Here is a 13,599-nt window from a genome sequence, read left to right as displayed (position 1 = left end):
CCCATCAGTGAAGAAGGTTAGTGCTATTTTCATTGTCAGCTAAAGCCAAAAAAAAAAAAAATGATAAGCAGATGGGGCAATTGAAAGGTTACATCTTTCTTTTGGTGGTGGTTTGCTTCTTAAAGGTTAACCTGAATGCTTGACTTTAAAAAATCAAAATCATCAGCTGCAAATGCTTAAAGCAGTTGGGGGTAGCTTTTGAAGAAGAAAACAAAGGATCTGAAATGTTTGAAAATTACTTAGCCCCCATATAAATGGTGCTTGTATATTTATATGCTTGCTCTATAAATGTACACACACATACCACAACTCATTTCTCTTCATTTCTCAAATATGATTGCTTGTACTCAGGCATTTTCTGTTGACACAAAATAACATTTTAATAACTTGTTAGCTGTTCTAATCATTTGATAGTATCCAGAATACAATGCAGTCACAATATGAACAAGTACGGCCTTCTGCCTAAATCAAAATCCACAGCTACACACAGAAACCAGCCATTTGCAGCATCTTCAGCTCCTGCTAAATAGAGTCTAACAATATATTTCGCTGTTCACATTCATGTATTTCAAAACCTAATAGTCCATGAAGAAAAGTATGAAGAATACATCTCAAGAAGCAGACATTAAAGGTACCAGAAAAATAATAGACTACATTTAAGTTTGAAGCATTATTTTAGGCGACTTACATCATTAATGACTCTTTCTTTGTGGTGGGCATTGGAGCACAGACTGCAGAAGTGGGGATTGCTATATATGTTGGCTTCTATTATAAAAGTGCCTTTACGGGGAGACTATTCATAAATACACATAAACATACACAGAAGACTCCTCAGATGATAACATAAAAATTATTTGACCTTCAAAGTCTAAATAAATATTTGAAATATGAAGTTGTTTTGAAATGAACATTTACCTCTAAAATGTATCTTCAAAATATTCTACATAAATCATCGTATGTTGTATTTCATTATCACACTCCAAAGAGGCATGAGTTACATAACAAATAATGAGACATTCATAATCTTAAATTTGAAGTAAACAGCATTTAGGGATGGTCAAAACAAAGGTAAACTCATCATTTACTATCTTATTGAATGCGGAAGCAAAACTCCAAAAGTACTCATATTATTATGATTATCACTACCATACTTATATTAGGTTCCCAGACAACTTTAATGAAAAAGGGAAAGATTATTAATTGAGCTGTTATCTTTCCTAGAGAGATGAGCTATCTTTATTCCTTTCTATTTTTAACTATTGGGCTCAGTGTCTGGAGTCACTTCAAATAATCCACTGTTAATCAATTTCATCTCTCCAAAGCTGTACGGGGCCAGGTTTTGGTCTCACAAATTTTTAGAGCTAGCAGCAATTCCTTCTTAGGTGTTCTACTTTCTTAAATATCTCCAAATTTTGCAAGGTGGCGCTCTTTTCATGAAAGGCCAATATTCCTGCAATAATCAGAATAACTATTTTTAAAAAGTTTAAAACAACACAGTCCCCAGTTTTCTATGTGCTACTGGAAGGGCAGCAAACCCCTTCATCAGCAAATAAGACTTTGTTGCCTAAAAATGACAAATACAAATACCAAGAGATGGAAGGAACAAGTCAAAGCATTCTTAAAGACAATACTACATTTTAATTTTGGAATTGGTTAATGGTATGGTTTGAAAATTTAATACTGATTGAAAACAGATATAAGGATCTTTCTGGACATTCATACTTTGGCCTATGACTTCCTGGACACAGTTTATTAAAGAATCAGATCCACCTTCCTTCTTGCCCACAGCTAGGTCAGTTTCTCCCGCCCGATCTAACACATCCACACCCTCGCAGCTATAGCCAAGGGCCTGATATGTGATCTCGGGCTACGTCGTCTGCCTAATGGGGCGATCATGCAAGCTACAAGCAGAGACAAAGAAGCCTGCGTTCTTACCAGTGAAGCTAACTTCATGGAAGCAGCATAGCTTGCAAATCTATCAAACTAAACTGCAAGAAAGACAATCTGATTTAGAGAAAAGGCGTTCTGCTACAGTCATTAAGCACAAGTAATTTAGATTTTTTATATTGTCTCCTCATTTACAAATTTACTGTATCAACGCCAGCCAATGGAACGAATTTCTTAAGTAAATGAGAAATAAATAAAAGAGATAGAAAGATAATCAAATTACATAAAATAATTCTCTGCCTTAGATGTATTTTTTGAGAGAACTAATAACAGTGGCAAAATTATAGGAATAATAACATATCATAGGAAGTAATTAATTTAAATTAGCATCACGTTTGAAAAAATGTAAGTGAAACGTTTTATGGACATTTACTTTTGTACAAAGAAGGAAGGCCTGGAAAAGCATGCATCGACATTCTGAAAATTAGTTATGACCATAAATGGTTTAATTGAAGACAGCAATTTAAAATATGATATTGTAAATCTGCAACTCGGTTTCAGAACGGGGGATTTAATTTGGAGGACAGCGGAACCCTCCGCTGCAAGTTCATTTGCCAGGCTGTAGAGCGAGCCCCTGAGCTTCTCACCATTCGCCTACATTAATATTGATGTCGCCTGTGCAATCTATTTCTGTTATTTTTATGGTTGTTATTCTACGTCTGCAAAGGTCATTTAAATTATACTGCGGCCGAAAATTTGTTTCATAAATTTTGATATAAATACTAATTACACACTCTCGGAGAGCCAGCAGGGTAGCGTTCATTTATCACGTTTATACGACCTGCAATGACAGAAAGGGAAGGCAAGGGACTAGAGAGCTTATCCAGAAACCCACCAAGACTGGCAGAAGAGGCAGCAGGTTGCTGGGGGTGTTGGGGGTGGGGCGGGGAATATGAAGAATAAATTCCTACCACATCACTGAGATTTAAGAATCTTTAATAAGGTACGAAAGGTTACCAAACAGTTCTGGAAACTAAAGTGTACATACGAGTTTCTCTAGCCATAAATATTGAATAGCTGTAACATGGATAAACCGGCCCTTTACATGCGGATAAATATGGAAACTAGGAATTATATACATTATGTGGTTGTATCTTTTGCCAAAAGCAATGGACAGTTATAGTTTATATCTTCTTTTAATATCACTTTACATAAACAAATGGAACAGTTTGACACGCAGATCCAGGCTCGTACTATACGAATTCTTGACAGGACGTGAAACAACATTTTACTGCACTAAAGTACTTAAGACTTTGGGACGAAATGTTTGCACTTTATACAAAAAAAAGCACATTAATACCAATAATAGTCTGTTAGGTCGACGTGGAGACTGTAATCGTACAAAGTAATTCACATTTTGGTACACATTTACTAGAACATTCTTGCCATTCAGTACAAACAGTTGGCTTTCGGCCGCCCACCCCCTCCCCCTCCCCTTCCCCGGCCCCTCCCCCCTCCCCCAATGCAAAGAACACAACGCCACGATCCCACCCACCCGCTCCAACCAAGATATAACTATTTACAGAATCCAACAGAACAGTTTTCAGCTAATAATTCTGTATTTACAAGAAAGCAAAGAAAAAAAAAAAAAGCCGAAGCCCCAGAGAGCCTGTTTCGATCCAACAAGAAATTGGCCCTTGGGGTTGGCGGCATTTGGTCAGGCGGTCGCCTTCTCCTCGACCCCCCTCCCGCACCTCGGCTAGCAAGCCTTTGCCAAAAAAAAAATTTTTTTTAAAAGAAAGAAAGAAAAAAAAGAAAGAAAATGTAGTGAAGGAAATTTTAAGAAGGTTTGATACTTCCTCACTCTGACTCAGTCCTGGGCCTATTGGCAGATTTTATTTTAAAAAAAAAAAAAAAAAAAAAAAAAGGACACTGGGGTCTGGGAGGGGTTGTTTCGGATTCGCAGGGTTCGTTCAATAATATTGTGTATACGTGTGTGTTCAGTCTCTTAAATAGGGTTTTGTTCGGTGTTTTGTTTCTGATTTTAAACGTACCATTCGTTAAAATTGGAAGAAAGCGCGCTGTGGCCGGCTGTGTGGTGGACCGCGGAGGAGGAGGGTGACAGGGAGCTGGTGGTCGGGTTCTCTGTGGAGGGAGACACGATGGTGGGCGGCGTGGAGGACTCGTAGCCCGAGCTGGCGGCAGGCGAAGGCTGGGAGCCCTGCGAGGAGGATTCGTGGACCTGCGGGAATAAAGTTGCGTTTTTATGGAGATTAGGAGCCAGCTCGGCGGCCAGCCAAGGCTGTTGAAGGCAGCATTCTCCTCCCCGAACCCTGGATCCCCCTAAACTCCGGAGAAGCAGGATGGTGGCACTGGGGCTTGGGTGCCCCCACCACGGCCGGGAGGCCGAGCTCCCCGTGTACTCACAAAAGAAAAAAAAAAAAAAAAAAAAAGGCCTGGGAAGGAGGACACTTCGTTTGAGGCCAGAGTCTAGGACGGTTTGCTCCCCAAGACTTTGCCTTCCCAGGTTTAGTTAGTTGAGCAAAAGCTCCGGCCAGGGCACCAGGCCCCAACTCTTCCGCTCAATGCTGCCAACCGCAATGGCGGCAGCTTCTGCAGCGTAAACCCGCTGCTCAGCTTTAGCTCCCGAGCTCTGGGCCAAATTCACGCGGTGACGGTGCGAGTGCTCACTTCTTTTAACTTTTTTTTTTTTTTTTTTTTTTTATGAAACACTGAGTTTAAAACGGCCTTGGGTGCTCCTGTCCTCTTTTCCAGACCCATCCAATCTGCCCGGCCTCACTCAACAGAGTGGAACCGTCGCCTTCCCGCTAGCTCTGGCTCCTGCAGCCGCCCAGCTGCCACTCGCCGCCTGACCCCAGCCCGAGAGCACAGAGCGCTCCAGCTCTGAAGGCCTAAGGCGAGAGCTTTGCGATTACCTTCATGTGTTTGCGCAGCGAGCTGGGGTGCGTGTAGGACTTGTCGCACATCTTGCAAAGATAGGGTTTATCACTCGTATGCACGTGCATGTGCTTCTTGCGGTCGCTGCTGTTAGCAAAGCGCCGGTCACAGCCCTCGAATTCGCACTTGAAGGGCTTCTCCCCTGATGAGAAAGGCGAGAAAGAGAGGGGTCTCATTAGAATATATCCCGCCATCCTTTTCTAAAATTTCGATAGAAATAATTTAAAAAGTCAGAGGCCCAGGATTAGCACTTTGAAAGCTTAAAAATCCGGGACTTCATATACCTGCAGTGGAGTTATAAATATCTTAACTATTTATTAGTTCCCAGTACAATTAGACATTAGACCTAGTTTTATTTTTAGATTGTATTTATAGTAATAGTAGTCGTTATTTTTTACATCCCAGTGTGGAAGCAGGTCTGGATGCTGGCTTTTTTTTTTTTTTTTTTTTTTTTTTGCCTGGGGCTATACACACTATGAGTTGCTTCTACCTAAGCTCTTGGTTTCTGGTTTTTACTTTCTGGGCTAATTCTCCCGCTATTTTGCTCTTCTCTCCTCCCCCTATCTCCTCCCCAACTCCCTACACCCCCTCTTCGCCTCCCCCACCCCACCCCCTACATACACTCACATTTTATAACATAATCTGGGAAGTGGGGAGCTGGGCGCGCCAAGTTCTTCCCTGACTTGGGTGTTAAATCCAAAGTTCCAAGCGCGGTTCTCAGACATCACCGAGCACACCAAAATAGAAAAGGAGAGCGGATTCCCCACCTCATGGGTGGAAGAGGCCCAGAATGTCCTGCCTGTCCCAGTCTGTAGTTTTTGAGTTGCCATGAAGTTCTGTTTTGTTTTGTTCTTTTCTTAAACTGTTTTCGACTTGTCTTTATTTTTAAAGGCCAACGCGGGGATCCGGTATTAAAAAAAAAAAAAACACAAAAACACAGTCCCCAAGGAATCTAAACGACAGAAAGGTCTTCCTCGTCTTCCACCGACTCTCCTCGCCCCTCAAGCCTTCCCTCAAACCCATCAGTACTAAATTTGGTGTCCTCTCCTTATGCATGAACCTACAAAAGCCTCCTAAATCCCAAATTACTTCCTCCCACCCACCCGCATCCCTTTCTTTCTCTTTCTGTTTTGTTTCTTTATACATCCCTGAACCCTATCTCTTCAACTTTCTCAGCCCTTTCTTTTAGCAAAGTCCTCCATTAATTAAGTCTTGGAGAGGGATGTTGGCCACGAGCGAGCATGCAGATATGCCTACAGCTGGATCGGCAGGCGCCTCTGCTGCAGCTCGGAGCCGGCCACCTCTTCCGGCTTCCAGCGCTTCAAGGGCTCTGCCAAGCAAAGCTTGGCTTCCTGTTCTCCCGGCCCTTTTTATTCCTCATTTTAAAAAATCTATATCCTCATATCCTTTTCATCCGCCTTCTCTCCGTTTCCTCCCCCTCCCCATAATTTCCAGCCCCAAACTAAAAATCAGAGCACACCTTGGCTGCCTGCCTGCCAGAACCTGATGCCGGGACTGCACCGCGGCTGGATTTGTGTGCTTCCCAGACGCTGGCTTTCGGATTTCGGGTACCAGGCCCGGGACTGGGGAAAGGGTGTCTTACATCAGTTTCCGTACCTGTGTGCGTCCTTTTGTGGATCTTTAGGTTTTCTGAGCGCGCGAAGACCTTGCCGCAGCCAGGGAAAGGGCAGGGGAAGGGTTTTTCGCCCGTGTGCACTCGGATGTGGTTGACCAGTTTGTATTTGGCTTTGAAGGGCTTGCCTTCGCGTGGACACTCCTCCCAGAAGCAGATGTGGTTACTCTGCTCTGGGCCGCCGACGTGTTCCACAGTGACGTGCGTGACCAGCTCATGCATGGTGCTGAAAGTTTTGTTGCACGACTTTTTGGGGTTTGCCAGCTGCTCTGGCTCGATCCACTTACAGATGAGCTCTTGCTTGATGGGTTGGCGCATATAGCGGAAGAAGGCGCCGGCGCCGTGATGCGCGGCCATGTTCACGTTCATGGGCCCGTACCCGTGCAGCTGCGGGGCGGCATAGTGCTCGGATCGCGGGCTGGTCACCTGGCCGTACTGTTCAGGCCGCGGGTACATGTCCCCAGAGAAGCCGAGCCTCATTTGCCCGTTGACCACGTTGGGCGAAGCGTGGCCCGCCGCCTGCTCGTGAAGCCCGGGAAAAAGGAGGTGGCCCGCGGCGTCCGTATGGCCGTGTGGGCCCCCGAAGCCGCCGGCTGAAGCAGCGAAGAGGCTATGCTGCGCGCTGGCTGCCGCCGCCGCGTCTCCAAAACCCCGGTTGCGAAACAGAAAGTCCCGCGTAGAATTGAAAGCTGCACTGGAATAGGAGCCGACGTGGCCCGGGTGGTGGTGATGACCCAGGGCCGCAGCAGCCGCATAGCCGGGTGCCTGAGACGTGAAGGCCGTCTGGCCGGCCGAAGCCAGCTCGTGCGAACTGGGGTTGAGCTTGAAGGCGCCCATGCCGTCGGCGAACGGGTTGATGCCCAGGCCCACGTCTCGCTCGGCCACGTCTCCCGCCGAATGGTGGCGGGATGCGCCAAAGGTGGTCACACCGATCGCAGGATACTGGGGGCCGGCGTCCAGGAGCATCGTGGCTGCTCGGGGCAAGCCCCGGCCTCCCCCGCCCCCCCCACCCTCGCCCGCCGAGGAGGGAAAATCGGGAGGAGGAGGAGGAGGAACGGGAGGCGGAGGAAGAGGAGGAAGAAGAGGAGGAGGGAGGGGGAGTCGACCCACCTAGCGAAGTCTTAGCCTGCAGGCAGTGGCGCGGCGCGTCCGGGCACCCGCCCGGACAAGCGTGGGGAAGCCGGACGGCCGCAGGCAGCGAGTAAAGCGGGCTCCAGTGTCCGCCGCGCAAACCCCGCCGGCCCGGCTCTCACTTTCTCGCCGCTCAGTCTCTGCCGAAAGGGCCTTGAATCAAGGCTGCCCGAGGAAAGACATGGAACATCTCAGCCCCCCAAAAAAACTTCCTCCAGGATTTGTGGCATAGAGGAATGTGAGCGCCGGAGCTACCACTGCTCGCCCTCTCTTCGCCTCGCGCCGCGCGCCCCTCCTCACTTCTCCACTAGCCCCTCGCCCTTTCTTCTCTCTCTCTCTCTCTCTCTCACTCTCTCTCTCCTTTCTCTCAGGCTCGCCTCCTCGCTCCTTCACTCTCCTTTTTTCCCTCTCCGCTTTTTGCAAAAAAAAAAAAGGGGGGGGGGAGAAAAAGCCAAAGAAAAGGCGCAAATCATGCACAATATTGTCTTTTGCGGTTTATCTTCCTGGGGAGAAACTTTCACCTCCTCAGCCGGGCGGTGAGCGCGAGACTGATAGCAGCAATCATTCCTGCAGATAAATGAATTGAAAGGACGACACCGTCCCCCCCTTGATGAATGGGAGCAGGGGGAGGTGTCACGTGCTGCCGACGCGGGCGAGGATTGGTGCGCCCTCACTCCCCCCGCCCGCAGCCGCCGCGCCAACGGAGGGCGCGCCGAGACGCCGCGCGCTGCTCATTGGCCCGCCCGCCTCATCAATCCCAGGTATTGTAAAGCGCTTGACATCCCCTTTTGACAAACAGAGCTGCCAGGAGTAGCAACTTTTTTTTAGCCAATTTTTTTTCCCTCTTCTCACGGAAAAATTTTTTTTTTTTGCCACGAATTCTTTTCTTTCTCATAGTCATCTCTTTCTCTTCTCTCTCCTCTCCTCTCCCTCTCTCCCTCTTAACCCCACCCCACCCCGGTCCTACTTTAAACCTGATCTCCACTGAGCGATTACAAACTAGAGACTTCGAGCGTCTCTGAGAGCAGGAGGCGGGGATGGGGCTGGTAAACACAGCAAAGGCACTTCCAGAATGTCCCGATTCAGCAACTTTCTTTTCTTTCTTTCCCCCTTTTCCCCCTTCAAGGGCAGCAAAGGAGGCTTTTGTTATTTGCTTCTTTTGAAGTTTGCTTCCTTCTTGCCTAGTCCCCCTCCTGTTTATAATTTAAGATCTTGGGAGCACACTTGCACTCCTCTCTTTACTAGGTGTGATTTCTCAGTGTAACCAGTAGCCTTGATTTTTTTTAACTTAATCAAATCAATCAGATTTCCCGTATATGCCCCCCCCCAAACACAGGTGGATAGGGTCCCTTAACTTTGCAGATTATTGAGGTTTGGGGGTTTGGTTTTTTAAAGGGGAAATTGCAAAGGTTGCTACAATTTTCTTTTTTCACCCTCTCTATGTGATTTTTTCTCTTTTCTCCCTTCCCCTTGTCTCCCTTAGCCGCCCCCGCTAACCCCCTCCCTCTGCACTCCTGTTCCCATCCCGGGCCCCTTTCATTCAGGTAAAACTGTAAATTTCCCTACGCCATTGTTCCTCTGGGCTGCCCAAAGCTCCCTAGAGATCCCCGAATAGTTTTTTTGGTATTTAAATCCCCGATAGATAGGACCAATGTAAATTTTGTGACATTCAAACCTTTTCTAGTTCACAAATCAGTCACCCTTGTCACAGTTATTGAAATTCCGCAACTCGCCACACCAGGACGGTGGAAAAAGCGGGCGCGGTCTTTGTTGCCGACCAGGCTTTTGATCGCCAGAGAAAATTTACTTACCTTCAGATGAGTGAGCAGAAAAAGAAATAACACTCCCTTTGATTTAGTTAGGAAAATGCAGACATTTGGATTCAGTGCAAACATACAACACTCGCTTGTTTTCGCGATGCGGCCCTCGATTAACCTGTCTTTGCCCAGCGCAAAGTCTATTCAACAACTGCGCGTAGTTGCTTTTTGTCCCATCCACAAAGAGCCATTGACTATATATTAAAATGATTGTTGAAAGGTAGAGGAGTATGGCACTTAAAAGCAGGAAAAAAAATCCCTGTGACTCAATCAATTAAACCGAGCAACATTTATGCATTTCAAAAAATGCACGCGGATGCGGGGGGTTGGGGGATGAAGGTTGCATTTCTCCTCAGCTCTGTTTAAAAACCAGCAGCTCGGCCCAGGGTTTAGCCGAAGCGTCTGCATATTCATTAGGTCTAATTATTTTCTAGTAAGGAAAACACAAAAAGCCAAGAGTCGGAATCCTTCAATTTGCCCTTTGTTTCTAACTTCATTTGGCTTCTTTGCAGCTGAATCAGAGCCCTAAACTCTTTTTCCAGACAAAGAAACCTCAACTCATCCTTTCACAGGCGGCCGGGTTAGGAAACTCACCAGAGTGCACTGGCTAGAGGAAAATGAAAATGATTTTTTTTCTTTCTTTTCTTTCTTTCTTTTTATTTATTTATTTTTATTTTTTAATTTTTTTTCCTTTTCCCTGCCCCGTCGCCAGCGCTGGCTTCCCGGGCTGAAGGAAGGCAGGAACAGCATTGGCCACTCCTCGCCTTTCTGGTTTTCTGGTCTTCTCACCGACTAAATTCTGATTTGGGGTTGGCGATCTGGGCTGCTGCCCTTTCACTGTGCTCTCTCCGCTCAAATGTCGGGTGGTGTATCGGAGAAGGTTTCCTGGTGTCTGAAGGGATTTAACTGAGCATTTGTGCTGGAAAATAAAATTTCTAGGAAGAGAAAAAAAATTAGTATCTGGTCTCAGCAACAAGTCTGAGCCCAGCAACCAGAATTTTCTACTAACTTTGAGTGGAAAGGTGTGAGGAGTGGAGGGAAAGGGTTGGGGCTTGAGGGAGTTTAAAAAGAAAAAGGTGTGTTTGTGTGTGTGTGTGTGTGTGTGTATGTATGTGTGTGTGTGTGTGTGTGTGTGTTTTAAAACAATAACTGCTCGGTTGTTTCTACTGTCTACAAGGGAAAAGTTAGATAATGCAATTATAATTTTTTAAAAAGAAAGAAAAGGGGGAAAAGAAAAAAAAAACCTTATCTGCAAGGAGAAGTTCTCTCTAGAGGCTGTACTGTTCTCACTAGGGAGAACAAATATTGAGCCCACCTCGCCTGCCTTTCAAAAAAAAAAAAAAAAGCAAGGGAGGGGACCTGAGGGGGAAGGGTAGCTGTTGGGAGGGGGGAGGGAAAATAATTCTTCAAAACAGAAAAGTCAGTCTTCTCTTCTCCAGTCCGTGGAAAATCCAACGGGGACGTTGACAAGAGGGTATTTTTAGGAAATCCGTCCAAATATACAGGGTAAGAGTGAATGTGAGAAAGAAAAAAAAAAAGTTGTGGGTTGTAGAAGTTATCAAGTGGGATTTGCGGCGCTCTCTGCAGGAAACGCGAGCGGCTCCAGTTCAAAGCCACATGCACCAACGTGACATATAAGCCATTAAAATATCATCCTGACGGCTCATTTCTGCTTCATCATACATTCCCTAACTGCTTCCCGAAAGCTGGAAAAGGAGAAATGAAGGATGACCGCCTCGATGGAACCACAAAAGAGAAGCTTAGAGGGGTTTGTGGTCCCCCCTCAGCCACCCCGAAGTGATGTGGAGAAATGAGGTGATCCGGGCAACAGGTGGAGCAGGGTAAGTGCTGGAGACCAGGGGCAGACAGGCAAGACCTGTACCCCAGCGGCCGCGTAGTTAATGTCCTTACGGGGGGCCTTTGGCACCCAAAACCCACTGGGGGAAAAGGCCCAACCAGACTTTCTCCCAATCTCCTCCTTCATTGGCCCCCCAACCTCGGATACAGGCCCCACCCCACTGACTCTAAGGCGGGAGGGGGCCCTTCCGCGGAGGGGCAGTGTTGAGGATGAGTCCACCCGTTCCTCGCAGAAGGGGGGGGGGCAAGTAGGACAAATGGGGCTCCCACTGGCACCCGCACCGAGAGCAGCTTGTTGCCCGCCCGCCTCCCCTCCCCTACTTGTGAATTGCCTGGGTGCCCGACCGTGGTCACAGGAAAGGCAGGAATAGCCCAAAGCTTTCTGAACACGGAGTGAGCAGGGCGGGTGCCCGGAGAGGGGGGTCCTTGCAGGCAGCTTTATCTGCCCTGCCCCAGAGGGTTGGCGGGGAGGATCTTGGCTTCCCCTCCCTAGGGTCAAAGAGCCAAGTTAGATCTGCTGGCAGGGACACGATGGAACTTCGCCCCATTCGGACTGAGGATGCCGGCTGGGTGCGCCTCCGGGCCCGGCTCCTTGCCCTCGCTCATCCTGGTTCTGCTTCAGGATGCTGACCGCTGGGATCCGCTCTCTGCGCACGCGGGGCCGTGGGTTCGGACTTAGCTTTCTCTCTCCCGGAACGAGGGCTGCGACTTTCTCTCTGAGTAGCAGGCCGCAGCCTGTAGAATTCTGGCCACTACCTTTAAGTCCAGGGACATGGGAAATTGGGGGGCAATTGGAAAGGTAACAGATTTGGGTTGTGAAGAAGAGTTAGAACTATTTCACAGGCTGGGTCTGAAAGTTTAGGGTTGAGTAATGGCCCAGAGGGACATTAGTGAGTCACGGAAGTCTTAGAAATGGAGAGGGGGCATTGGAGGGCCGCATCTCCGCTGGCACTGTCTGCAGGATACCTTTTTCTGATTCCGAAGTCATGTTTCTCCCACCTTTCCAACAGTATTGGCCTGGCAGCGATCCCCCCACTGCCTCATTTTCCCTTCTCTCTTTAGATACCTGTAGTTTGGGAAAGGAGATTCAAAGGGATGATTAGTTGCCCAGACTTGGTCACCTACAGGTGACTCAGGAATGTAGCGGTGCTGGGGGAACCCAGGCTCTTCTCTTTAAAGAACAGGAGAATGAGAAAAGGCCCTAGCACAACCCCAGGCTCTTAGCTATACATCCTGGCATTGAGGACCCAAGAGAGAGTAGCCAAGGAGATGGGGGGTGCAGTTGGCCGCAGCAGGCAGCAGGCAGAAGCTAGGAGCTGGATTTTCTCCTTGACTTGGTAGCTCCCAGCCAACCTTCAGGGTTTTTGCTCTTACACCGGCCAGGACCAATCTGTACCCAGAAGCAGGCATGCCTTTGCCGGGGGTGCCTGCCAGTTAATCCCTGTGGGAGCAGCTCTGGAACTGAAATCTCTAGCTGTGGCTGACCTCTGACCTTGGATAGGCCTGTACCAACTAAATCAGCTTCTTAACATGCAGCTTAGGAGAATCCCCCAAATAAAAATACTGCTTTTTGCACCTACCTACTGTCTCACATTTTTGGATCTCATGGGGCACTATCAATTACTGGGGCTCCCTGGCAACTTTCCTCTTTTCAAGGTGCAGGGTGAAAAGCAGATTCCAATAAGTGTCCTCAATGTGCTCCATTCTGATTTGTTGCATGGGTGGATGGCTGGTATAAGAAGTTGTGTCAGGAGCAAGTGTTTGGGGGAAATCAGATCTAGCCATTTTTGAGGTTTCCATATCCCAGGAACCTCAGGTCCAGGGACCCAGGGACAATTCACAAATTCTTTCTCCTCCTGCCACTACATGGCTGGCTTGGAAAGTGATGTAAGATTTAGAATCAAAGGAGATGTTTACTCTGTTTCCCTGCACAGGCTGGTGATGGGAGCTGCTACAGAGTTTCTTGAGGTCCCTGTTGTCTGCCCTGGTCCAACCTCTGCAACATTTGTTTGCATGTCTATGAAATGGTTTGTAATGAACAAAGGGATGACAGGACCTTGGGAGCAGAAGTAACCCAGACCTCCTGGAAGTTGGGCTGGGGCAGCATTGTGGGTGGACAGAGGTCTCTAGGAAACCTCTCACCCATTTCTCTCAGAAGCAAAAAAGTAAATTCTATTATTGCCAACCAACCAGGATTTGTCCCTGCCAGATATCCTGCCATGAGGAAATTTCAGAGCGAGGACACCCAGCATGCCGCCCTTCTGTAGGAATGCAAAGTTGGGCCTCCTTTTTTTCCTGATCTGTGCTGGAAGGAGC

At 47.5% G+C, this 13,599-nt stretch overlaps 1 protein-coding gene across 1 annotated transcript; it reads right to left on the bottom strand.

Moving 5' to 3' along the window:
• Window positions 1–3,931: 3,931 nt before the first annotated feature.
• Zic1 (Zic family zinc finger 1) lies at window positions 3,932–7,444 on the bottom strand. Its single transcript, XM_026385053.2, has 3 exons — window positions 6,463–7,444; window positions 4,824–4,987; window positions 3,932–4,129 (listed from the first exon to the last, which is right to left on the bottom strand). Exons 1-3 carry the CDS (start codon window positions 7,442–7,444, stop codon window positions 3,932–3,934), a joined length of 1,344 nt encoding a protein of 447 aa, XP_026240838.1.
• Between the last annotated feature and the right edge of the window lie 6,155 nt (window positions 7,445–13,599).

This window comes from Urocitellus parryii, chromosome 2 (assembly GCF_045843805.1).
Source record: "Urocitellus parryii isolate mUroPar1 chromosome 2, mUroPar1.hap1, whole genome shotgun sequence".
Taxonomy (NCBI): domain Eukaryota; kingdom Metazoa; phylum Chordata; class Mammalia; order Rodentia; family Sciuridae; genus Urocitellus; species Urocitellus parryii.
This window is presented reverse-complemented; position numbering and strand designations above follow the sequence as displayed.